This window comes from Botrytis deweyae, assembly GCF_014898535.1.
Source record: "Botrytis deweyae strain B1 chromosome Unknown BDEW_033, whole genome shotgun sequence".
NCBI lineage: Eukaryota > Fungi > Ascomycota > Leotiomycetes > Helotiales > Sclerotiniaceae > Botrytis > Botrytis deweyae.
In genome coordinates this window covers 40,151-65,927 of record NW_024066240.1, presented here as the reverse complement: position 1 = coordinate 65,927, position 25,777 = coordinate 40,151, and the positions used below count along the sequence as shown (strand labels likewise).

General features: G+C 42.8%; 9 protein-coding genes across 9 annotated transcripts; 6 read left to right on the top strand and 3 right to left on the bottom strand.

Annotated features, from left to right (window-relative positions):
• Positions 1-357: 357 nt before the first annotated feature.
• On the top strand, positions 358-3,182 carry EAE98_010053 (uncharacterized protein; the record flags this gene model as incomplete). The annotated part of the gene is made up of 7 exons (XM_038957674.1): positions 358-527; positions 586-1,365; positions 1,601-1,928; positions 1,995-2,098; positions 2,148-2,562; positions 2,611-3,042; positions 3,090-3,182. 7 exons carry the CDS (start codon positions 358-360, stop codon positions 3,180-3,182), a joined length of 2,322 nt encoding a protein of 773 aa, XP_038805900.1.
• Positions 3,183-3,449: 267 nt separating this feature from the next.
• Positions 3,450-6,812, top strand: EAE98_010052 (uncharacterized protein; the record flags this gene model as incomplete). The annotated part of the gene is made up of 5 exons (XM_038957673.1): positions 3,450-3,722; positions 3,771-4,522; positions 4,574-5,585; positions 5,637-6,317; positions 6,372-6,812. The coding sequence occupies 5 exons, from the start codon at positions 3,450-3,452 to the stop codon at positions 6,810-6,812; spliced, it is 3,159 nt and encodes a 1,052-aa protein (XP_038805899.1).
• A 1,038-nt stretch (positions 6,813-7,850) lies between these two features.
• On the top strand, positions 7,851-10,179 carry EAE98_010051 (uncharacterized protein; the record flags this gene model as incomplete). The annotated part of the gene is made up of 7 exons (XM_038957672.1): positions 7,851-8,202; positions 8,265-8,428; positions 8,485-8,679; positions 8,740-9,268; positions 9,324-9,419; positions 9,484-9,683; positions 10,096-10,179. 7 exons carry the CDS (start codon positions 7,851-7,853, stop codon positions 10,177-10,179), a joined length of 1,620 nt encoding a protein of 539 aa, XP_038805898.1.
• A 799-nt stretch (positions 10,180-10,978) lies between these two features.
• On the bottom strand, positions 10,979-11,967 carry EAE98_010050 (uncharacterized protein; the record flags this gene model as incomplete). The annotated part of the gene is made up of 3 exons (XM_038957671.1): positions 10,979-11,024; positions 11,078-11,445; positions 11,503-11,967. 3 exons carry the CDS (start codon positions 11,965-11,967, stop codon positions 10,979-10,981), a joined length of 879 nt encoding a protein of 292 aa, XP_038805897.1.
• A 2,046-nt stretch (positions 11,968-14,013) lies between these two features.
• Positions 14,014-15,208, bottom strand: EAE98_010049 (uncharacterized protein; the record flags this gene model as incomplete). Its single annotated transcript, XM_038957670.1, has 3 exons — positions 14,014-14,209; positions 14,290-14,827; positions 14,932-15,208. 3 exons carry the CDS (start codon positions 15,206-15,208, stop codon positions 14,014-14,016), a joined length of 1,011 nt encoding a protein of 336 aa, XP_038805896.1.
• A 2,120-nt stretch (positions 15,209-17,328) lies between these two features.
• Positions 17,329-17,789, top strand: EAE98_010048 (uncharacterized protein; the record flags this gene model as incomplete). The annotated part of the gene is made up of 2 exons (XM_038957669.1): positions 17,329-17,423; positions 17,561-17,789. 2 exons carry the CDS (start codon positions 17,329-17,331, stop codon positions 17,787-17,789), a joined length of 324 nt encoding a protein of 107 aa, XP_038805895.1.
• Positions 17,790-18,020: 231 nt separating this feature from the next.
• EAE98_010047 (uncharacterized protein) lies at positions 18,021-18,963 on the bottom strand. The gene is made up of 2 exons (XM_038957668.1): positions 18,744-18,963; positions 18,021-18,639 (listed from the first exon to the last, which is right to left on the bottom strand). The coding sequence occupies exons 1-2, from the start codon at positions 18,770-18,772 to the stop codon at positions 18,408-18,410; spliced, it is 261 nt and encodes an 86-aa protein (XP_038805894.1). The 5' UTR covers positions 18,773-18,963; the 3' UTR covers positions 18,021-18,407.
• Positions 18,964-19,887: 924 nt separating this feature from the next.
• EAE98_010046 (uncharacterized protein) lies at positions 19,888-21,610 on the top strand. The gene is made up of 3 exons (XM_038957667.1): positions 19,888-20,286; positions 20,556-20,700; positions 20,800-21,610. Exons 1-3 carry the CDS (start codon positions 19,992-19,994, stop codon positions 21,365-21,367), a joined length of 1,008 nt encoding a protein of 335 aa, XP_038805893.1. The 5' UTR covers positions 19,888-19,991; the 3' UTR covers positions 21,368-21,610.
• Positions 21,611-23,344: 1,734 nt separating this feature from the next.
• EAE98_010045 (uncharacterized protein) lies at positions 23,345-25,142 on the top strand (the record flags this gene model as incomplete). Its single annotated transcript, XM_038957666.1, has 5 exons — positions 23,345-23,493; positions 23,748-23,894; positions 23,994-24,285; positions 24,371-24,476; positions 24,535-25,142. 5 exons carry the CDS (start codon positions 23,345-23,347, stop codon positions 24,948-24,950), a joined length of 1,110 nt encoding a protein of 369 aa, XP_038805892.1. The 3' UTR covers positions 24,951-25,142.
• Between the last annotated feature and the right edge of the window lie 635 nt (positions 25,143-25,777).

Genomic DNA, 25,777 nt, shown 5'->3' with positions numbered 1-25,777 from the left:
CTCCAACCAATAATTATTCATTGTTCTGGAAATATCGAAAGAATGGGCATTTCCGTATGTAAGCTCGGGAAAGGTAAGAGTAGAATACTGTAGCCATCCGAGCCAGGATTGTTCTGGATATGGATCTGCTAGCAGCCTAGCAAGTAATAGGTAATTTCGAAATTGCCGCTTCGGCCCAAAAGTGGGGATCCGACACCCCCTGTCATTTGCTTTAGCCGGAAAGCTCAACTTCCCCGCACCACCAGCTTTCAAATATCCGGACCAAAGACAATTCTATGAACCATTATCCTGCAGACCCCCTTCGGAAGTATTCTTCTATGTTTCGGATCTGAGAAAGTTTGCACTACGCAAATCATAATGACGGAAGCTCGACAATCACACACTTCGTTGAACTCTCCGCCAACAGCTGAGGTAGCTCATCCAAGGGATGAGAGCACAGAGACTCAACCGGCGCCCGCAGCAAAAAGACGGAAAAGGGATGAGACTGAGAGAATACGTGTAAGTCGAGCTTGCGATCGTTGTAAAAGGTAAGATGCTTTAACCCCACATTTTGCGGAAAAGACATCTCACAAATGCATTTCAAAGAAAAAAGACAAGATGCAGCGGAAATCAACCTTGCAATCTCTGTACAACTGCTGGCTTGATCTGTGAGTTCACAGCAGCCTATAGGCGTGGGAGAATACCTCCAATAACGACAGAGAAAGAACACCTTGAACATCTCGCAGGTATTTCTGAAAATGCCGAAAGTTCTACCAGTGTTGAACATGAACACGTGATTGAAGCTGCCAAACCTTTCCCAAATCATCACAATGCGTTCCATAGCCAATTGAGCGGAGATTTTGCCAGTATCCCACATGATGTAGCGATAGCTGCATCAACATTGGCCCGGCTCCAGCCTACTATCGCTGAGAACTCGAACCCAATTTCGAGAATGCAATCATCTCGGAACTCACCAGAGCCTCCGCAAACTGACCTCCAGGGACACTACGTGGGTCCTTCCTCTGGGGCCTCTTTTCTATTGAGAGTGCAGAAGAAGTTACACCGAGAGATCACACTCTCCCAGGATTCATCAATATTCACATTTGGGGATGCTCCCCTACCAGAATTTGACCCTTCCTTTTTCGTACTTCCCCCAAAATCCGACGCCGAGAATCTTGTTGCAAGATACTTTGATTTTGCAGTTCCGACCCATCGCTTTCTACATCGCCCAACTATTGAACTCTGGGTACATGAATTTTACGATAATCTGGGAACTTTTCAACGGAAAAGCGGTGCCAAAGGACGAACGGCTCTTTTATTTATGGTTTTTGCTCAAGCAAGAGACTACATGCCTGGCGTTGGCAAACAGAATGATGTTGATACGAGGTAAATACTGCGAGATGCTTAATGATTAAGAGTTAAATTTTTTCATGAGAGGCTTTCGGCTCTTTAATTGGCCAAATCACTCTCAATCGCACTCAAATATTGGATTTTTCTGGTCATTGAATTATGGTGGAGCATAGACAGCTTTCATATCCAGCCTGGAACTCCGAGGACTTGTATACTTTAAAAACGAATCAATCATCATTATGTTATTTTGTTCAAGCTAACAATACTTTAGTTCCCGATACTTCCACGCCGCTGATCGTCAACTGACATCTGAAACTGGAGGAGTGCTTTTAACTAGTGTTCAAGCTCGTCTGTGTCAATGCTTCTATCTCTTATCACAATCAAGGGTCAACCATTGTTGGAGCTTATTCGGAACAACGGCTCATCTGATCCTCGCTCTCGGTATCCATCGCAAGAGACGTTTAGAGTCTCACAATAATGTGGATATGATCGAACTAGAATGCAGAAAGCGAGTTTTTTGGTGTGCATACACACTGGATAATTATCTAAGCGCAGCTCTCGGAAGACCTCGAACTTTTCACGATGATGATATAGATCAAGTGAGCTATCCCTATATCAGGCTGACAATCGCGATTACCCCATAAGATTCTAAGACCTCAATTTAGGAACTCCCGAGTTGTGTAAATGACTCTGATCTTACTTCAAGACACGTTCACGTCAATAAGTCTAGAGCCCAATCTATCATGATGGCACCTATTGCTCATGGAATGTAAGCGTGAGAATCTCAATTTTGTATTTGCAAGCTCACTTCTCTACAGGCTGTCCCAGATAATCAGTCATATTCTTCGCGATCTGTATTCCATTCGTCCACCATCTTCCACTATCCGTCTTTCTTTAGCAGACCAGTATTGCAAAAATCTTCAAGAGTGGCGCACGAAGTTCACTGGGTTTTTAGATGCTAAGGGTGTAGATACGTCTTTATTGATACCTCTATTCCAACGTCAAAGAAATGTCCTGAATCTCTCATATTGGCATGCACTAATTTTAGTTCATCGACCCTTCTTATTGCGAGATTTTGCCAGTCTTCATAAAAGAAACTCGTACCATTCTAGAGAAACTTCAACCGGCAACTCCGTGGACAAAAATGTCTTCAATTGTTTACAGGCAGCAATGGAAATCACTAACATCGTTAATCATTTGACGGAGGCCGGCCAACTGTACCAAGCATTTTGGGTAAGTGCCATTCCTAATAACTCTATAGCAATATCCTGACTCGAATAGTTCACTCATTATTTCGCATTCTGTGCGGTGGTTGTGCTATACGTATACACGATACAACACCGCTATCATCCTCGAGAGCAATATATCAAATACTTTGAGGCTGCTGTTCGCTGTCATTCCCAGATTTCGTCTAAAGCCAAAAATGAATCATTGGCACAGAGATATAGTGTAGTGCTGGAAGAACTTAGACTAGAGGCTATCACATACCCCCAAGGACAAGGTGTAAACCACGGATCTCATGCTACCCAGACCGAGCGCGGTTCCCATTCAAGCCGTGAAAGTCTTGTCACTGTACCGAATGCGGTCCACGAATATGGGAATGGCGGAATTGCAGTAGCACGTTCAATTGACGGAGCCGATGGCGATTATATCGAGTCAAGTCCTTCTGTGACTATGGATCCTCTCACTGGCTGGGGCCAATTTGATTCTTTGGTACGTTCTTACATAGAATCTCAATGGAAACTATGCTTACTTCATAGGTTACTGGCGGCGTGGGTGGCTTCGACTTCATGTTTCCAGGAGATCAAAATGATCAATGGGACACGGGAATGGGTAATAATTCCGGATATTAGTTTATCATCACGCTTCTCATACGCGTCCCCACTCCAAGAATAACCCGTGATTCGTTGTTTTCCTAGTTCCGGATCTCGGATATGCACCTGGGGCACGGATAATTGTGTAGGCTATGCAGTGCAGCTCAATACCCCTCCAAGGAAAAATATTCCTCCAGTCATATATAGCGCTATGATGCATCCGGGCAGGAAGCCTCATCAAACAGAGAACACACACGGCTGCATGCCATTCTTCTTGTCCCTTTATAATTCAGACAATTAAGAACCATGTCGGCCATAGTCGAGACTAGAGCGTTTACAGCACCACATGAGAGGTTAGAAAATTCGTCTCAACCCGCGAAGACTATACCTAGCCGGCTTCTATACACTGTCGACGACTTGATTTACAACCGAAGTCAGACTATTCCAGATGTCCCTCTATTAGCATATCCCGGTAGCCTGAAGGGTCGATCGGACTATGTTCATTACACGGCGAGGGATCTCGATCGATTCGCTGACCATGGTGCAAATGCGTACTCATCACTTGGTCTCATTCCCAGTGTTAGTATGCAAATCAACTGTTAGGGATTTATTCTAATAGGAACGCAGTCATCAAAAAGTCCTGTTGCAGAAGTCGTTGCGCTTTTAGCACCGTCAAATCTTGATTATGTCGCTACCATCTTTTCCTTATCACGCCTGGGTTTCGCAGTTCTGTTGCTTTCTAATCGACTAGCACCAGAAGCATACATCTCTCTTCTGCAAAAGACAAAATGTAAGCGAGTTGTCAGTTCAGATAATCACCACGACGTTATCAAATTGATTCAAGTTGAGCTGGAAGTATCTCAGTATCCCTTGCTGAGACAGTCTCAATATGATATCAAAGCTCCGTTGACCCCACGATTTCCTCGATCTGTGGGAACTGCCTTGGATTCAACGCGTAATTCATTCATAATCCATTCATCGGGTTCAACAGGGCTTCCAAAACCAATCTTTCAAACACATGCGGCTTGTCTATCCAACTACTCCAACAGTTTCGGTTACCGGGCATTTTTGACATTGCCTCTGTATCATAACCACGGATTATCATCATTCTTTAGAGCGATCCACTCAGAAAAGGAGATTTCTATGTTCAATGCCAACCTGCCATTGACGGGAAAGAATTTGATCGAAGGAATGGCTGCAGTAAGACCTGAAAGTTTTCATGGTGTACCTTACGCTTTGAAGCTACTCGCGGAGTCCGAAAGTGGAATCGAAGCTCTGAGAAGATGCAAATTAGTCTTGTTTGGGGGAAGTAGCTGCCCGGATGATCTTGGAGACCGCTTGACACAAGCTGGAGTTTACTTAGTTGGTCATTACGGCGCGTAAGTTTTAGGAGCTTCATCTAGAACGACAAATTCTAACCAAGCATACAGTACCGAGATAGGGCAGCTCATGACTTCTTTTCGTCCACGAGAAGATACAGCATGGAACTATGTCAGACCTTTACCATCATGTGTACCATACATTCAAATGGTGCAACAATCAGAGAACACATTCGAATGTGTGGTATTAGATGGTTTACCGTCAAAAGTCACCTCAAATTCTCAAAGTCCTCCAAATTCGTTCAAAACGAGTGATTTGTTTACCCCTCATCCTTCAATACCAAATGCATGGAAATATCTTGGACGGTTAGATGATCGTGTTACGCTTGTCAATGGCGAAAAAGTCCTCCCGATCACATACGAGCATCAGATTAGAGAGCATGAATTGGTAAGAGAAGCGTGCGTGTTTGGCGTTGGCCGAGCATTTCCTGGGTTGATCATCGTTCCAAGCGAGAAAGCAACCACCATAGGTAAAAAAGCATTGCTAGAAAGGCTCTGGCCAGTGGTAGTTGCCGCAAACTCAAGAGTGGAGAAATTCAGTCAGATTTCTAAGGAAATGGTTCATATTCTAAACGCTGGTGTTGATTATCCCTGCACAGATAAAGGAACCATGATTCGACCTGCTTTCTACAAAAAGTTCGAAGATCTCATAGATTCTATGTACCAGAGCTTTGAGACACCACTAGATTCTTTGAAAGGTACTCTCCAATTGGGCAGAGAACAGTTAGAAGACTTCCTACTTGGTGTCTTCGCAGAACGAGTTGGGATCCAGCATCTCGAAAGAGATACTGATTTCTTCGAGGCAGGCGTTGATAGTTTGCAAGCGATTGCAGTTCGAGGTATTATTTTGCGCGAGTTGGATCTGGCCTCTGCAGTACCGAGTCAGAATGTGGTTTTTGAGTTTCCGAGTGTGCAAGACTTAGCTGAACACTTAGATTCTCTTCGAAAAGGCGAGGCATTAGAGCAGAAGGATGAGATCAAAATAATGGAGGAATTGATTCAAAAATACTCCCATTTTGAAAAACACGTTCCAGGTTCCAGGATCGTGGACGGGGAAACTATTGTAAGTACTGAGTTCAAGAGTTTATTGTTGCCTACTAACCTTTTGCCGAAGATCTTGACTGGTGCTACCGGCTCACTTGGGGCACATGTTCTTTCTCAGCTCGTAGAGAAAAACTTCGTCAAAGCAGTATATTGTCTTGTCCGAGCTAGGGATCGAAAACAAGCAGAGGAAAGAGTCAGAAATACTCTTTCCGCCAAGAAATTATCGCCAAAATCATTCTCAAAGATTCATTGTCTTCCATCAGATCTCAGCAACACAAATCTTGGCCTCGACACCAACTTAATTCAAACCTTGCGAGACAACCTTACAACAGTGATTCATTGTGCCTGGGCTGTAAACTTCAATCTGGGCGTCCAAAGCTTCGAGTCGCATCACATCAAAGGAACTGTGAACCTCTTGAATTTGTGCCTCGCTGTCCGCATGCCCTTTCCCGCAAAGTTATTCTTCTGTTCTTCCATATCAGCGGCAGCAGGTACTCCTTTGCCTGCGACGATTGAGGAAACGTACATTACAAATCTGAATTATGCTCAAAATATGGGATACGCTCGGTCAAAGTTAGTCACTGAAACGGTGATCGGAGAAGCTGCGAGACAGACTGGAATGCTGGCAAAGGTTTTGAGAGTTGGTCAGATTGTTGGAGATACAATGGAAGGTCTGTGGAACAGTACAGAGGCCATCTCACTGATGATAAGAAGTGCTACAACACTTCATGCTCTACCGGCCCTAGATGAGGTGAGAATCACCATAGTGTACACTCTTGATGCCAATACTAACGATGATATATAGACACCTTCCTGGTTACCTGTTGATATTGTTGCAAAATCTGTTCTAGAGATCGCTGGCCTCGAGAAATATTCACAAGATGTATCCATGCATGAATCGGACTTAAGAGACATTGTCTACCATGTACAAAACTCACACACTTTCTCCTGGACCAATGACCTTCTTCCTGCTTTACATGCAGCGGGATTAGAGTTTGATATTGTCAATCAAAGAGAATGGATTAAGCTACTCAGGGAGAGCGAACAAGATCCGGATAAGAACCCAACGATAAAACTTTTGGATTTCTTCACTGAAAAATATGATAATGACAAACCTGGTCGACAGGGACTTGTCTTCAGAACGGAGAAGACGGGTTCAAAGTCCGTGGCTATTAAGAATGGATGCGACATTGTGGGGAGTGGGCTGGTCAAGAAATTTATCGATAGTTGGAAAAAGGAGTGGTGATCACTTCGATGTACGCTTGTTGTATTCATCATTTTGAAGTTTATTCTATTTAGTGCAATATTCTCAATATCTTTGATTATAAGCCACTCGTATTAGTCGTTCTTATTCGTGCTCTATGTGACGCTGTTATCTCTCAACACACCCATTTTACTATTCTCGTGCTGTGACCCTGCCATTGAAATGAGAGGAGCTTATCAAGTCAGATAGCATCAAAGGGCCAAACGCAATCTGGTAAGTGTCAGGGTAGAATTGCGTTGTTCACGTCACAGTGCCAGCCATTCTAAAGCCTCATCTGATATCCGGAAATATCACCAACAGTAGTTGTTTCACATCTCCGCATTATGCCGTTGACATTTCCGGCTGTGCACTCGCCACACACTTTTCTCATCCTCAGCTTCATCCGTTTATACGGAACCAAGATACCAGCTCAGGGTACCACTATTCCGGACTACAGTCCAATAATATAAGGGTTCTAATATCTAAAAGCAGTTAGAAGTTCGAAAAGAGTTTAGTGTCTTAATCAAATTCAATATCTTAGATGACTTGAAATATTCTCATTGGTTTACGGATTCAACAATCTTTATTGTTGGACTGCAGTCCGGACTATTGGAAACTCTGCAGCAGCCGACCGGATATGTATAATATGATTCATGTTTGAACAGCTGCATACCCGTATGCAAATCTTTAGCAATACCACGTGCCTTTCGGGCGTTTTTGCTATCGCAGGTCTAAGAGCATAAGTGATGGCAAGGTTGCAATGTCCTTTTCCGTGAGCCGTGGGGTAACGCGGGGGAAGTGAGGGGCCCCGCATACCGCATATTGAGCTGTATGTCCCCATGTATCATTTCTTTATAGCTGTGATAGCTTTCATCAAAATTGTGAGTTCTCAAGCTATCTTTTATTTAGATCTTACCTTGGTATATCCAGTAAGAGTTACTTTCTATCCCCAATATAATTTTAGAAGCTTGTGCCAATTCTAGATCAACAATATCATTTCCTATCAATCGCGAATACCGCAAGAATTGCATCATATGAGCTATGGCACCCATTGGAGCTTCCCCAACGGATACCGAAACCGATACTAAGATCAACTCTAACGAAGTAGAGTTCGTAGAATATGCCTCCTCAACACCCGCGAAATCTGGTCGTGCTCCAGCCTACGTACGCAATCTTACACCAGAAGATCGTAAGAGAATTGAAACTTCACTGAGGCGAAAAGTCGATACGAGATTACTTCCTATGATTGTTCTTATTTATGTCATGAACTACCTGGACCGTAACAATATCGCTGCTGCAAAATTAGCTGGACTAGAAAGAGATTTACAGTTGACTGGAGATCAGTTTCAGACTTCTGTTAGTATTCTGTTTGTGGGATATTTGCTGATGCAAGGTAATTACCCGAGCCCAGAAGCAAGCAAGATCACGGAGTATTGCTGACGAGGACCCTATTAGTGCCATCTAATCTTCTTCTTAACAAGCTTGGCAAACCCTCCCTTTATCTTCCTGGATGTATGGTAGTTTGGGGGGTTATCTCGGGGGCTACAGCTGGGTGTCAAACTTATGGTGGTCTACTCGCCTGTCGATTCATTCTTGGATTTGTTGAGGCGGCTTACTTTGTAAGTCATATATTTCACTACACCTCACACTACATCATCTTCTAATCATAATTTAGCCCGGCTGCCTGTATTACCTTTCTGCTTGGTACACACGTAAAGAACTTGTCAAAAGAACGGCTCTTTTATACTCAGGATCTCTACTTTCGGGTGCGTTCTCAGGGTTGATCACGGCAGGTATAACAAATGGGTTGGATGGCGCCAGAGGTCTTAGTGCTTGGAGGTGGCTTTTTATCGTCGAGGGCGCGATTACAGTTCGTCCTCATAAATTGACTCCTCAATTTTTCGAAGTTCCAATTCACTAACAAATACAGGTTTTCATAGCGCTGTTTGCGTTTTTCATCCTGCCCGATCTTCCACGTACAACAAGTTGGCTATCTGAAGACGAGAAAGAACTCGCAGCCTGGAGATTAGAAGAAGATATAGGACAAGACGACTGGGTTGATAGCAAGCAACAAACATTCTTACACGGCGCCAAACTCGCTGCGAAAGATCCGAAAGCATGGCTTCTTCTCGCCACTATCTATGGATTTACATCCGCGGGCACCGTCACCACTCTGTTCCCATCAGTTGTTAAAGGGCTTGGCAGGGGCAATATTGAAACACTTCTCTTGACGACGCCCCCATATCTAATTGCTGTTGTTGCCATTCTTTGTAATGCATGGCATGCAGATGCAAGTGGTGAAAGATATCTACACATTGCTGGACCACCGGTTTTGGCTTTTATCAGTTTTGCCATTGCAGCTGGCACGACTAAGTTTGCACCGAGATACTTGGCCATGTGCCTCATGGTGGGAGCAAACTATTCGGGATACGTTGTTGCACTTAGTTGGATATCAAATGGTATGTTGAATAATGGCTCCAGGTTGGTTGCAGAGACTAATGTGATGGTACATAGTACTTCCTCGACCTCCATCTAAGCGTGCAGCTGCTCTCGCCGGTATCAATGCGTTGAGTAACGTGGCTCAAATTTATTCACCATACCTTTATCCTAGTAAGCTCTCATTACCCCTGGTGCTGCATTTATATTGGCAAATTATCGTTCTAACCTCTCATAGGCAGCGATGCACCTCGTTATGCGAAAGCAATGTATGTTAATCTTTCAATGTCAGTGGTATCGATTGTTTTTGCAACGATACTCCGATTTCATTTGATTGGGTTGAATAAGAAGTTAGATAGAGGGGAGATTGTAGAGGGAGTTAACAGTAGAGCTGCCCCAGGAAGGAGCGTTGAAGAGGGCGAGGGAGAAGAAGTTGCTGTTGATAGAGGATTTAGATTCTTATACTAGTTATCTTACTGGATATGATTTAAGGAACAGAGTGTTCAATAGTCCGGATTGCAGTTCAGAAATGAAGATTATTATATCCCTAAACTGGCTTGAATACTCGAATCGTTTGAGATGTTGAATTCGATTGGAATGTTGAATTCTGGTGGAATTTTTGATTGCTTTTAGATATTCAAAGCCCTGTATTGTTGAACTACAGTTTGGACTATTGAGTATCTTTTGAGGGAATAGATGTTTGAGGAATTTGTTGTTCATAGCCAATGATCTTGACGAGACAGTTCCAAGTACAGACTTGTCGTTCCTTCCCAAGCTACAATACCTACCTTCCACCAAACTTCGGCTAAGTTCCACAATGACCCACTGCAATTCACTCAATCCTTCCCAGATTCTCAAGTTTATGATTAACTATTCGAAAAACCGTACCGATTCCATCAAACATGCCAAACATGAAAACCCCGGTGACGCGTAAGTTAATGCGACTGCTACCTATAAAGAAAATAAAGATTCCAAACTGACATTATCATACAGAATGGTTAGCGTGTCGATCTTATATCCTTCTGAGAAATCAGATTATTATGACCGTCGAAAGTTGTGGGTTCAAGTCCCACCCGGAGTAATATATTTTTGCAGTTCTGTTTATTTGTTTCTCATTTTCTCTTTCAAATTTGATAATCTAGGAAGGTGAGGTAGTGGTGGTGGTAGAAATACCGGTCAACGTATGGATATCGCGGAACATAATGGCTCGCAAACACGAGATTTGCACCTTAGCCCAGTCATTTTGTAACTCATACCAGAGGAGAAATAGTGAAACCGCAGTATCTATTTAGAATCCTTGCATGTACTTGTCCTACAAGGAGTGGTGTTCTTGAATGTTCTCATGCTATGTTGTGAAGAGCCCCAGAGGGAGCTTTCAGCTCAATTGGAGTGATTATAAAATTGTGAAGGAATGTTCTGACTAGGTATGAGGTAAAAACTTATAAAATTTTGGTTTGTGATAATCTAGAATTGTGAAACGTCCAGAAACATTGCCGATTCCCACCTAGCCTGTCATTCCATTCCATTAAAATCCATCAATTTTGAAACGCTTACAAGCACGACTGTCGATGACATAACTTTATCTTGAACATCTCTTAATGATGACTAATTATGGAATAATTGGTAATTTCCACGGTCCAACAGTTACTTGACTTCTGTAAAATGAAATAAACTCATTCGTGTCAAGAGCAAACCCCCTGATCTTGGGCTGACGGAAAACGATGAACTGGGAATCAATTACAGCAACTAGATTCGCTGCTGTCCGAGTCATAAGTCAGCCTTAAGCAAAGTTAGTTTACATCTTCAGTCAAGGTAATTCTCCTCCAACTTACTTTTTCCTTGTAAATACACCTTTCATTTTTTGCCACAATCCCCGAGTTCCTTTGCCCTGGGCACTCAAATCACTAGAATAACTGGTTGGTTGATGCGACCGAAAGCAATTTGGAGCGGGCCCAAGCACTCTATCCACGATAACATGTACCGGCGCATTCGGTGTTAGTGTTGGGAATCTTGGCTTGGGAGGGCCGGGAATTGGCCACATTGACATGGAGATCTCCCATCCAGGCTGGACATGATCTTGCCAGAGTTGAGGGAGGATGACTTCCCCAGCCGGATTCATAATATCGTAATGTCCTTCGTTAACATGTGGGCCGATGATTTCGACATGAAGAAATGCTGCTTTAATGAGTTCTGAGATTCCCTGAGAGTGTTAATTAATTTGACAAAAAAAAAACTGAAGGAGCTTGATTCAACTTACTGCCCAGGTCTCACATCGGTGATAAGGGAAGCTGAAGCGTCTCCCGACTGCATCTTTAAGCTTGATTGGTTTTCTGGTGTCTGTCTTCTCACTTAACAAACTGGAATTTGCCTCTGCCTGGCGTGATAGAACATTTTCAAGCCGTGTAATAAGTCGTTCTTCCTGGGATGACTCCAGCTGCTGAACAACATTCTCAAGTTTCGAAAGCAATCCATCGGGGTAATTTTTGTCACTTTCTGCTGTATTAAAGCCTGCCATAAATACTGAATTCTCAGGTGCTGTTATCGTGAAACTTGGTGCATCGATTTGCTGAATCGTCGCAGCTGAATCTACTATTTCATGAGAAATCGAGGTAGTTGGCTGATTTACCGGCGCCCTTGGCAGTGTCTCATTACTTGCTACAGATACATCACCATGATTAGTGTAGGCAGGTGGGGGTGGCGATGATTGGTTTGAATTTGGCATTGTGAAGTGTGTAGAATGTTTGATGTATATGGACCTTTTATATTGGTATGCAAGAATGAATGAGTTGGATGGGTTTTCACAATGTTCTTTGATAACTTCTTATACTTATTTGACTTGAAAAGGGAAAATGTCGAAACGATATCGTGATAGTAAAAAAGTGGAACAGGGCATTTGGGGCATTTGTACTCGGCGACCAATGAATGTTTTCGAAATGCTTGAGGCTTTATTTTTCAAGTGACGCATGTCAGACTGACAAGGCTGTAGGCAAGCATTTCGAAATTGGTTGAACTCGCCCACTTCGACCGATGACTGCGTTTTTGTGACGAAAATGGGAAAAAGTGACTGCAGATCTGCTGACTACAAAGTTGCCCCGTTTGTTTGATCTACTGGATAGTAAACGTTGCACCTTTTGATTCAGGGCATTCTTTCCCAAGGGGTCAAGCAAGAGAATAACCGCACTTCCCAGGGTACAATTATGTAAGGATGACGCCTCGATGATTAGGAAACAATCAAAAGCTACATGCATACATTCGTTGCTCATATATGTGTAATTGTCCTTTTGCGGGATCTAGGGCTGTGACCAAGTCAATTGTGAACAAATATGGCGGCAGACAAGGGCACTGCAGACGGGAAAAGGCCAAGAAGAGAAATTAAAATTTATCTGCGACTTATATTGGAAGCTGACTGACCGACTAGAAGACATGATCTCAACGAGCTGGTGGAAACGACAGAAAAGACATTGCTCTAGATACACTCAGCTTCCGTACCTCTTTATTCTGCCAAAGTGGCTTCAATTGTAGGATAACACGATGATCTGTCACAAAACTTGATAATTCATGTTTAGGTAAAAATGTTGTCAACTAGGTCAACATATGGGCTGAGATTCCTCTTGAAGGTCATTGATCTTTGTCACAGCAGCCGACTCTTGACCCAAGTCTACCACGAAAAAAGAAATATCAATGCAATTACAACCAAACCAGGTTTCTTCCTCTCCAAGATTCCGAAATTCCTCGCATTAAACTCATCAAATACCATCATCAGTAAGTAATCTCGAGGTGTTTGCAAGTCTCGATGAAGAAATGGTAGTTTGCTAGGAAGGATGATAGGAACCACGAAATCGAACTTCAAAGGGAAATTCTACAGGAGAACCGAGAAATAAATAAATAGGTAAATAAAGCCATAGCATTGAGAGAATGGATGAAACCTAGCATCATAACAACTCTGAGCACGTGCTGAGGGCCCAGAGGTTCAAATGAATAGGAAATTTGACATTCAAGGTGGTCGCAAAGGCAAGATCTCTACCGCCCCTGAAGTGTAAGCACACCATTTTTTTACAAATTTCCTGAATCGTTCAAGCCACAAGGCCTATCACTCGATGTTATAATAATGGCTCGTGAAGATGTTGAAAGGCAGAGCCGCAATGCAGATACAGAGGAAACTACCTGGCGCGGGCGATCAATCTGTTTAAACCAGTGTTGTCAACGCCAGAAATTGGTATCTGAAAGCGACATAGCCGCAACGCCCCGAAGTTTGAGCCTCATGAAAAATGCCTAGACTTTTAAATGGCCCCCATGCTTATATAGTGTGCCATGATGGATACACTGATCTCATTAGATGATTGCGAGACTTCTCGAATAACTACGCCTGCGAAAGGCATGCCTTCAATACACAAATTGCTTCGAACAATTGAATGGCATGGGACAGCAGAAAGCTTTTTGCAGGGCGAGTGCTGATATTGTTCAATCTTACTCAAAATGCGTTGGCGGTCAGCTGTGGCTAGCATGCCAGCATCTGGAGATATTTGTACATATATAGTACAACTGCGGTAAGAGAAGAAAGCTTGTAAGAAGGGCGAAGAACTAGAATTGACACCGAACAGGAAAGCAAGATGATGATTGATATACAAAATTGATGCCCTCCACTAGAAATGTCTAACTCCTGTCGCTCTCTCGATTGTGGTCCGCCAATAATTATCAGTATTGCAATGCCTATAAATATGAAAATTCGCTCCTTCACAGCCCCTCAGATGATGACCAAGGCTCTTGGTCATACTGCCGCATAACCTCCTCTACTTCCACCACCTTGTACGGTACTCAAAACTCTTCTGGACCAGTCCTTCAATAAATATGGAACGTCACGGATCGTATCTCCGTGGGGGAGAAGGTCCCATCCACGAGCGCCATATCTATTGTAGTTGAGCCAAGATCCAAAAATCAAGTATGCGGCCGTTGAAAGGAATGCACTGTCAAAAAGTTGTTAGCTACATTCACTACTTTTATGCCTGAGATGTAAAACAAAGCGACTATGGACGGAAAAACATACACAATAATGAACCAAGTAAAGAACCCCCAATGTGAACTTTTGCTGTCATCACCATCGTCCTTTGGTCCATCCTCACAAGCATACTTTGTGCGCCAAGTCAACCTTAGGATATCTGCATCGTCTTTATCTTTGTCTAACCTAACAAATTGAAGACTCGAATCGTTGCCTGGCGCTCCAATCACTTCATCATCATTCCCTTCTTCCTCCCTCTTATTGTGCTTCTCCTCATCCTTCTGCTTGTTTTTCGGCTCTGGTGGTACCCACAAATTTTCCAGCCCAGTTCTGTTCGCATCGCAAATAAACTCCACGATGGCTTTTTGTGGTCTCTTATTCTTCCCTCGTCCGATAAAGCCACCGTTTAGCTCTACACGCAATCCTTCTTTGTCGGCGTCTGAATGAGATTTAGAGTTGCTAAGTCGTTCCACTTTAGCGTCGAGAGGACCTCCGCCGTAATTTTGTAATTCGCCTGCAAATGGAACAATTTGTTGTGTTGCGTCTGATCCTTCCTCTTCATTGATAACATGTGTTATGCCACAAACTGTTCCATCAAGGATGTTAGTGAACCAAGACCCTCTGAGTAACACACGATGAATTGGCTCGTGGCTAAAGTTTAACAAGACCTAGAATAAGGAGAGACATTACCTCTTGTCCCACCTGGACACTCATAGAAACCCTTCTTGACTATAGGATTGCAAAGGTCGATTGTGTATGTTGTATTTGTCCATCCTTTTGCTGCTTCTCCAACATAATCTTCAACACTGTGTAATGCCGACCGTGGTCCACCTAATGCTTCCAAATTGAACGCCTTTTTGTCGACAACTATGTTCGTACAATCTAAATTTCCAAGCGCGGAAGAAAGGAGTGGAAAGAGGAGGGTTGATAGAAATGCGGTTTCCGTTGGGAGGTTGTGAAGACGCATGGTGGTTTGTCAGAATGCCGTGGAATACACAGATAGACGGACAATGGTCTCAAGTATTTTCTTTTAACAAACACGCCTGAGATATATGTCCGATGGAAAGATACTGATTCTTTATATTGAGATGTATCGGAGGCGAGATGCCAATAAGTAAGACAGTAGGGATTCGTTGTGAGATGGCTTTGCTTGCGAATTCTGTGATGCAATTATTGCACAGAGTAATTATCCAGACACGCCGGAAACTGAGAAGATGACGGTGATTACCTAAGCTCTTGTTTTCTCAAACAAATCACATGATGTTTGCGGCAAGATTTGGTTTCGAGGTCGCTTTCAACTCAACTCGTGTTCATTGATTTCTGTAATTTTGATTATATTCATGCTTCATTTCACTCACCTGATACCCCTCTCCACCGTCTCGACCTTCAAAGTCTATGGTCACTTTGAGATCAGATAGAACTAATTAATACACTCCTTCGTATTGGCTGCGAATCGCTCAAAATATTGACTGAAGATATGTTTCTTTCACAATTATTCTGCCTCCATGGCAGCAGTCTTCGGAAAGCCAGCGAAGTGTCAAATATTGATGAAGCGGTATCGTAGGTTCATAACCAAATTCCACCTGTTTGCTCCGGTAAGATCAGTCTGGCAAATATGGTAGGCCTACCAGATTTCGGGACTTTTGCAGACTATCGTAGGTCAATCAATGTTCCCATATACTACCTCATAGTCAACAGTGCCATCTTCGATCCCACCACCGAACACTTCAAACGGGACAGTTTTCACTATCAAGCTACCTATGTTACTGGGACAGAGCAACAATTTCAATATACACACTTTTACCGTAGGGCCCATACCCAGGGCAAAAGATAAAAGCATTTTGCTTTTCTTTTTTTGATTGAAGATTTCTGGACATGTTGTCCCTGAAAGATAACTTCAACGGAGATTGAAGAATCGAGAGAAAATAGCGTCCTATGCCAACGATAACACGTCCTTCATCACGGTATCATCAATCCTCCAATCAGAAAAGTTTTTGGTTGACAGAATTGAGCATGTCAATGTCGAATCAAGATTCCAATGCTCAAATATGTCAATGTTGGCGGCCTCCTTCCATTTGATCAAGTCACATACTCAGTACTCTGTACATCACGAACCTAGCCAGCCACGTTTCTGCATGCAAACCAGTAGGAATGTTTCTTGGTAAGGATTTGAAACGCCAGCACAACTTTTCGACATCACTCAGATTTTCTCGATGTGGTAAGAAAACGTCTTGCTGGAGACAACATACCTTAGTATGTAAAAGCATGTGGTAAATCACTTATCTATCAAGAGGGGTTTTGCATGCATATATGAGCACGGCAATCTTCACAGTATTACTTAGCCACCTTGCACTGTTATCTTGCTCGTTGGTCGGTGACCTAAATTGTTCTAAGCCGACAAGAAGCGAATTTACGAATTGAAGATCACGGTGGTCCAGACCTCTGCCACGAATCAGAAAAGAACAGGATGGTTGAAAAAGCATGACTTTGTCGTGTTTGACTATCAGCGTGGAGCGAGTTGCGGCTTCGGTCGAATTATGGATCACATCTTTTCGGGTCCAATCCCGTTGAGAACCGCCCCAAAAATACCGCCCAGAGGTAGAGTGGAGCCAAAGAACAATTGTTGGTATTCTAGGTTGGACCTACCGAATGTGATGCGACTAGTGTCAGCCCTTTTTCTCCACTTTGTTTTAGGCTTGTTGGAGCGTGGTTGAAATTGTGAATCGTCCTCCTTTCTCCCCTGCATAACTGCATAACTGCTTCGTTGGTGAAATTGAGCGGTTTAAGATGAATCTCGGTAGGGCAGATAGCTTCTGTGGAGTAGATGGCCGGTAGTGACCTGTGGAGGTAGTATTTATGCATCCTTTGTCCCTACACTTCCATTCCTTTCGTTTCTTTCCTTTGTATCTTTCAATTCCATAGTTTTGTCTGCATACTTAATCGTTGGCAGAGTAACTTACTCATCCGGAGCGCGCTGCGCTGTCTTGCTTTTCTTGGTCTACTCTGTCCATCTCGTCATCGACAAATCAACCAAACCCCTCTCGCAACCAACCATATCCATTAAGACGTCAAGAAACAGATGAAGCCATGGTTGTACATGCTTTCACTCCGCATATCGCGAAGTTTGCCAGGTTCTCTCTTGGGAGGTTCACAAATCGCTGGGCTAATGAGGAAGAATTGAAGTGAGTATCATACTCCCCAATGTCCCTCTGGTTCCTTATACTCGAATATGAATTGAGCTAGAGATGGAGAGAGTAGCGAGCAAGAGAAGACTGTGAATGTTAAAGAAATAGTTAAACTGACCAGGCAAATTTTACAGTAAACCTGCGATTTTGAAAGAGAACAAGATACCCAAGAATGTACCAGCCCAATGGAACGTTCTTAGATGGCAATATCAGAGCGAGTTGTTGATCGAGATTAAGAATAAAGACATGGAAAAGACAAGACAACAGCAAGCACAAGACGACGTGGCGTTGGGGATGGCGGACACAACCGCCAAGATGAAGGGATTAATGGGCGACAACCACCTCTGGATGTGTGCAGTTTGAAGTGCTAGAATTCTTCTGGGAGAAAATCGGCTGGATTGTTATCGACATATATTACACAGATAAAAGGGTCTGTTTTACATTTGACGATCGAAATGCATTATATGGCGTTTTATTTCGGATTGGAGGCTTTGTATGATACCAATGGCTTGAGGAAATCTCGAGTACTCGTCGGATAGCATTGGGAGAGGAAAGGAGAAGAGGCATAAACATAGGCTGCTGGCAGCTTACTTGGGTTTGAAAGATGATTTTTCGATAACGATATAATATACAAGTTGTCCTACACACAGAGAAAGTTATGAACTGCACTTTGTCAAAATTCCTCCTGCTCCGGCCACCAATTGCTGCAAGGATAACCGTAAACTCCAAATCCAACACCAAGGGAGTGACAATGCTGTATAAATGCCCATCGTATCACCTTGACGAAACCATAAATATTTCAAATTCGACTCGACCACTTCACAAACGAGGGAACTGGGATTCTCCTACTTCGTCTAACGATCCGTGGCCCCCAGTCCAGAGATATTCCTTTCTCTTGAAATTGATTCGGTGATTCTATGAGAAATGAGTCTTATTTGAAGCACACGAGACCATCACGACTATATTGCGATTCCGTTTTCTTCATGGGCGTGCCGATGAGTCGCTTGAAGGCCTTATTTCTATTTCCCGTGGTATCGTAGCACGCAGGTCTTGCAATTTATCTGCATCTCCATTCGTATGTGTAAATTGGTCCACATGATACGTCTGGGGTTTGTTATATCGATCGTCCACGGCTTTCATATCTTGATAGCATCTGTGCAACTCATTCGATTGACCTCGAAGCTCTTTGGCGTGAGCTCGACGTTCTTTGAGTCTGAGAGTTAGATTAGTATGCTATTCCCATACGTGGAATCATTGACTGAATGAAAAAAAAACTCTTCTAGATGGGCTACGATAAAAGAACATTCATGTACTTACTTTTTGAGGCCAGGTAAAATAGTAGGCATTACCAATTGATTAACAGTTCAATATTCCGAGATTGGAAAGAATAGCTCTTCGTATGTTAAGGTTGGGAAGTCCTCACAATGGTGTGGGGTTTTGTGGATATGGAAATGAGGGGAAGTTATTAACGTGAAGAGGAGAAAATTGCCATCTGATTTTTGTGAACCACACGAACGAGTACTTTACCTGGGTATAAATATTTACTCGAGTACCGCATCTTTCAATACAAGTCAACGTCATTTTGAAAAGATTCCAGGTCCCCGATTTCGCGGCAGTCGAAACTTTACTTGCCATATTTCCACTTCTCCATCCAATGACCATTTGACAAAATGAATAAATTGTCGGGGTTTGTTCGGATACTATGATCACTGCCTCTTTGATCTATCAAACTTGGCTAGATCGATATGAGTAACGTCGAGGCAGTGAAGGATCGTTTGAGTGTTGCAATCTGGAACCCGGTGGACGGAGGCAACAAACAATCTGGACTAAACTTTTGGCTCCGGCACTTGAATGGAGATTATGTATCTCCGGGTGCACACAGGTTATTATGATTCTCAAGCCGTGCAATAAGCTTGGGAGGTATAATAGCATACTATAAGTGGCTCTGTTGTAACACTAGTTCGTGTTCTCTGGAGTAAGACGTTATTTTTGGTATGAGATGGGACGAGAGGACTATCGGTAGATATGGGTATTTGACATCTGAAGTAACGGAAGAGGTGTCCATTGAAAAGTCATCACATATTTCAGATGCATGAGGATTGACTAGACGTTTTATGCTAGTATTCAACATTCCGAACCTAATCCCAACGCACAAACTAAACCGTGAAACCCATTCAACATGCGTTCCTGAACTCGGTTAACCTTATGTCGGAATCGTCGGTTCGGTTCGGTTGGGGAGCAGTGGACAAGCTAACAATTCTTGGGATGAATAGAGATTTGTGGCAATGCGAGATGATCAGAAGGATCCATGGAGGAGAAAATGGAAAACGACACGTGATACATTCAAACTACTAGTGGACCCCGCCTCCTAGGTGATAAACATTCGTGTGGCTTGACAGGAACGAGGGCGGTGTCCATAAGTAGTAAGCGGTGTAGAGATAAATCATGCAAAATATGTGTGCAATTGTCCCCTTGTTTGCTAGCTTGAGAGCCTCGAGAGAGCCTCGCTTTGAATCAATGTCTTCGTAATTCAACATCGATGACAACCTTGCCAATTTGTTAATAATGCCTCCATCACATACCCCTACTGTCAATTATCAAGAGCACTTTGGAATTGATAACAATACTAGGAGAAGACGTACAACCAATCCGTTTGATCAAAATAATGTTACCCCCATTCAGAGTATGTTATCATTAGCTGGAGATACACAGGATGATTTCGATTCAACCACAGGCACAGAAGATTTAAGTGAAGGAGAAGGAGAAGAAGAAGGAGAAGACGAATCCGAAGGTGATCCTGTCATTGAAGATTTAGAAAACCTGGACGAGGATATAGGTTTGGACGATGTTGCAGTTGAAGGTTCGTTTTGATAATTTTATTTTTCCCGCTTCCCCCTTCCTTCCGCACACATCACCAACACAATGAGAGGAAAGAGTAAACGCAATCGAAACCAGAACCCCTTGCACTTGAAGATGTCTACTCTCACTCCGCACTCTCCAACCGGTCAACCTGCATCAGTACATCTTACAGCATAGCACTTCGATTGTATTCTGATTCCCGTTCCCAATATCAATGCACAACCTCACCACCCATTATGTATAATCGATCTAACTTTTCATCTCATCTAGCTACCATGGATAATACACCATTATTCGACCCTGCCGCTCTCGGGCTGAAAGAAATCGGAAACTTGGCTAGCTGGACTGTTTCTAGTAGTAAACCTGGTTGTGGAGTTCTTGCACTCCGGGACGATGACACAAATTTGTTCTGGCAGTAAGGAATTATATACTTTCTCGTCTCTACTTCTCGTCCCTCATTCTCATCTCTACTCGGTAATAGACTTGCACATTCACTGACATATCTCACCTGCAGATCCGATGGACCCCAGCCTCATTACCTTAACATTCATTTTGCCAAATTTGCAAAGATTCGAGCCATTCGAATATTCCTTGATTTCGAAGCCGATGAATCTTATACTCCAACACGTATCCAGTTGCTTGGAGGCACAGGCTACCACGATCTAATTCCGTTTTCTGAACTATCGTTTGTTCAACCGAAAGGTTGGATTGATGTCAACCTTGATCACGTAGGAGGAGGCTCAGATGGAAAAACACTACGCGCATTTATTATACAAGTCAAGGTGTTGGAGAATCACCAGAATGGCAAGGATACACATGTTCGTGGACTGAAGATATATTCTCACGACGAACGTCATGAATCTCCTCCGCCATCATATCTCGATGATGAGGAGGATGATACGTGTTCTTCGATCGATCCGAAAGAATTTGGAGGGCCTGATGATGATTTGAAGCGCGGAGATGTAGGTAATGATGATCAATTCTGGAAGGATTTTACGCAGGCAAAAATGGGTGGACACAAGATGCCGGACCTGAGTGGTTTGAGTGAGCCTGGGTTCATGTCCGAGCCAGAACTACGTTGATTATACTGTGATCACTTGGTTAATACTATATTACGATTGGCGGTAGTCGCATTGGGAGTTGTTAGGAGTCATTAAGATACCCTGGGCTTGTATAACAATATTGAATACGTAGCTTCATGATAAGAAGAGTACAGCTCCTTTCCTTATATTCTCAGTCCTGCCCAAAAATAAGATGAACACTTCTCCAAAGGCAAAGGGTTTCCATGTAGCTCAGAGGCAAGTGCCACCTGCGAAACTGCACCGTATCTTTTCAAAGGCAATTCCGTATCTCTTTTTGGAGTTCCTCATGATTGTTAAATTTTGAAAGTAACATTTTGTCGTATTACTTTTGATTTGATGGAGAAAAACTGTTAACTAGACCACATCGATCAAAATTCTACTGTTCTGGCTTCCTCATGCTTTCATTCGACTGAAGGTTTGTCCCGTCTGTCCCACACATATCCAAGTATCTCGAACTTTTATCTATACCACTCAATAGGTGCACTATTCAAGATGCATTCCATTGGAACCTAGCAATCATTGTTAAACCGCCAGATCTGCATGATTGGTTCAACAGTAAGAAACGTCAGGAGCGCAAGGAAATTTATCACCGTCTTCTGACCATATTCAATATTCTCTCGGGATTTGTCTCGGGTCGGGCAATGATATTTTCTAACACTTGCCGTCATTTGCTAGCAGTGATCAGAGCGGCAAGTCCCCCAAGGATGCAGAACTTCCAAGCCACGGCAGCCATCACAATTCTACTGCACCTTGGCATGTGAGTTTCCCAGAAATGACTTTGTTTTCTTTTGACAACAACAAACCCATGAAGATTCTTTGATTAATTTCTTACATCTATATCTACGATTTTTTACATTAGTTATGCAATGATGTTAATAGATATGGAAGAACATTTGCACAAGTGCGTACATTCTGCGACTTGGATGGATTTGTAGCTTTGTTCTTGCTGCTTTCACGGCGGACAGCCATCTTGGGTTTGGTGCGACTGACTAAACGTCATTTCATGCTCGTTCGTGTAGATTGAAAAAGCAAGCGTTGTACCAATTTCGTCTTTGACAATCCCGATAGGGAACGGCAAAAGCTAGCCAGTAAGATTAAGTGAAGGCGCGTGGCCATCAAAGAGATTAGCGAATTACAGAAGAATGATGATCGATCAAATTCAACCCAGCAGTAGAATAAACTTAGAACTTAGGAACGATCGTACCTGAAATTTCATCGTATTGTCGAGTTCAGCCATATTTTTGAACAATGTGTCTAGCTTTGTTATGCCCAACATTTACCGTTAGCAATGTTTTCCAAGTCATGGATTACAGTCTGATGTAAGATTTCTTGTCCAAGATTCTGACAACGGTACTATCGGCTTCAAATTTTCAGTTCAAATTAATCCAGCAGCCTTGTCTTTTTTTTACCTGAAAAGAGAATGAATATTCCAGACTCTTTCATTGTTGGATTACCAAGAAGCTATCGAACACCCCTGATCATGAAAGAGACTCGAGAAAGATCTATCCCAGAGAAAAACGCTTCCACGCGAAATAGACTTGGCAGGTTCATGGTGGGAATGATATCTCTGTCAAAGGAACTCCTCATAAAGTAACATTTTGATCAGAAGCTGTGACTCAAGCATGACAGCCACCAATGGTTAACTTCGCCAAAAACTGATTGTAAGCTTGTTGCAACAGCGATACACCTGTGTAATCACTATTTCATTGGGATTCAATATAAGAGTTTTTTATTTCCTTCCTTGAAGCATAGATGAAAGGGAAGAATATTTTCTTTATTACTTGAGGAAAAGCACAAAAAAATTCGAGGCTATAGGAACTGAGTTATATATCTCGCAAATATAACTTCCCGTTCTTAAAGAGCTTGCCAAGGAAAAGAATATTGAAAGGATGCTATTGGTATATATATCTAATATTTAAACCCCTACTCCTCGCTTCGCTGCTTGAATTCACATCATCTCATGTTAGTTGCTTCGAAATGCCTACTCCTACCTACTTTGCCAAATACCCCCCTTTTCCCTCCAATATCCCAGTGGCAGATATGCCCATTTTCTCCTTCGCTAAACTTGCAGTCAACGACGGACACGAGTCCTGCGCTCTTTTCGAAGCCTGTCGTCATATAGGTTTGTGAGTAACGGCAAATCATTCTCTCCAATCCTTTGAATATCTTTCGATCTGTCCCCACGCAAAATCTTTGCAATTGAATGCACTATATTATTTAATAAGAAATGCAAATTACATTGTTTGATTTCACTCAAGTTCATTGCACGCATTGATGATGTTGTCTATTTATTTATCTTTCATTGACTCTTCTCCGACAACATTTGTGCTTTTTCTAAAAAGAGTTATTCGCGGCAAATTGCTAATTATCAATACCGTAGCTTCCAGCTTGATTTTACTGGGTGTTTGTTTGGTGATCAATTTCTCAAGAATACCCAAAAAATGTTCGACTTGAATGCAGAATTATATGCACTCCCTAAACTGGAGCTTAATGAATACTCCTACAATCCCCCAATTTCTCTCTTCCGGTACCTCTGCCTTCATAATTCATCATTTCTTATTCCAAATTTACACGGTCTTTCAGGACTACAGAAGTCTCGACTAATTTGGTCTCTTATCATGTTTAGCTACAAGCCCTTAGGCTATCACAAGATTGGCAAAGTCGGAGATCGAGTCGAGCTCTACGGAATCAGTCGCGATGACATAACTGGGGCTTCCGAACCCCTTGCTAACCCGGCCTGTATCGAGCGTTGTCGACCGCAATTGAAGACATATATTGAACAGGCCAACGAAATTGTAAATATCATTCTCGGGCATTTGGAAAAGCATCTGAAGCTTCCACTGGGTACTTTCGCACAGTTGCAACCGATGACGGAGCCAAGCGGCAGTGTTTTGCGAATGCTGAAGTATGAGCCTCAGGTGAGCTCGAAATCTCCTGCATCTCCCATCATTCCAAGCGTGTCATCGTGGAATCGCATCTCGAAACTATGCTAATTATTGATAGCCAGCCGATGATCGCCGTACTGCCATGATGGGGCATACCGATATCACTGCACTAACCCTTCTTTTTAGTGCAACTGGAGGTCTCCAAATTCTCAAAGATGACGCGGGTACGTAACTCCAATTCAAAATTTCAAAGTTTCGCCATAATTAAATTTCATCATTCAGATCCTCATCTCGAGTCTTCTTGGACTTATATTAAACCTCGGCCATCCACATGTATAGTCAACCTTGGCGACGCAATGGTTGAATGGACTGGTGGGATCCTTCGCTCAGCTATGCATCGTGTAACCTCTCCCCCCGGCGATCAGTCTTCTATGACCCGCTATGTAGTTGGTTATTTTGCCCGCCCTGCTGGTAATTCCCTCATGAAACGACTAGCACCTCCCGAGTATCCTTCTTCCCTCATACCACCAGTCGAAGGAGGACAGAACTCTGAAAATGATATGAATGCGAGAGATTGGGAGTGGCACAAACTTTCCTCAGTTAAGGCAGGTAATATAGGGGGAAGCTTAGGTGGTAAACCATTTGAGCCGAAGAGAGATCTGAATGAGTTGTTCCCGGCTATTGTTAATGCGGTTTGAAGTATTGGTTTCTGTATTTGAGATTCGAAGGTTTTGTATTGTATCCAATTTTGAAATCGTCAGTGCGCACACAGGGTTTTTTCGTCCATTACTTGTCTTCGTTTCCATTTTACCGCTCAGCACCCAAAAAGTTTGTGTACGTATCTTAGTTTCTGGATTGATCAGAAGTAGCTGAACTAATCCCTATTATTGCTGACGTGAGCACACTTTTCGACTCAGTCTTACGTGAAAGATGAGGAAACTGTATTCGCGAAATGGGTGAGCAACACCACTCTTTCAGTAAAGCCCAATGCTCTTAACAATGTTGAATCGTTGACCTTCTAAGTCTTAATGGCACATTTGTGATTGATCAAACCAAAAGTAAGCCACTCAAAACTTCCGGATCAAAATTGCACCATTCCATTCACAAGCCATCTCCTTACCTGATAACAATTATCCCATTATAAATAAAATTCACGATATCTTCCCTGCTCAGCTCAGCAAGCTACCTATCTTTGATTTCCAAAACCATTCAGATTTCCTGTCTCTTCTCTTCTCTCTGTCGAATTTTCGGTCTCGCTTTTTCGCTGTGCCCAGGAGATTTCGACACCAGTCATCCAAAGACTAGAATCAGTATCAGAATTGGGCCTTCGTACCCCGTCCCGCCTTGGTTCTTGAATTCTTCGGAGCATTAAACCTATTTTATCCAATAAAGTAGTGTATTAAATCAACAGACGATATCGTGGACGACTCTGGGTTGAACCTCAGATAGTACTTCATCGTTCCAAATGACTTTAAAAAGCACTTCCTACTACTGACTACGCATTCTAGATGATTATGAAGCACTT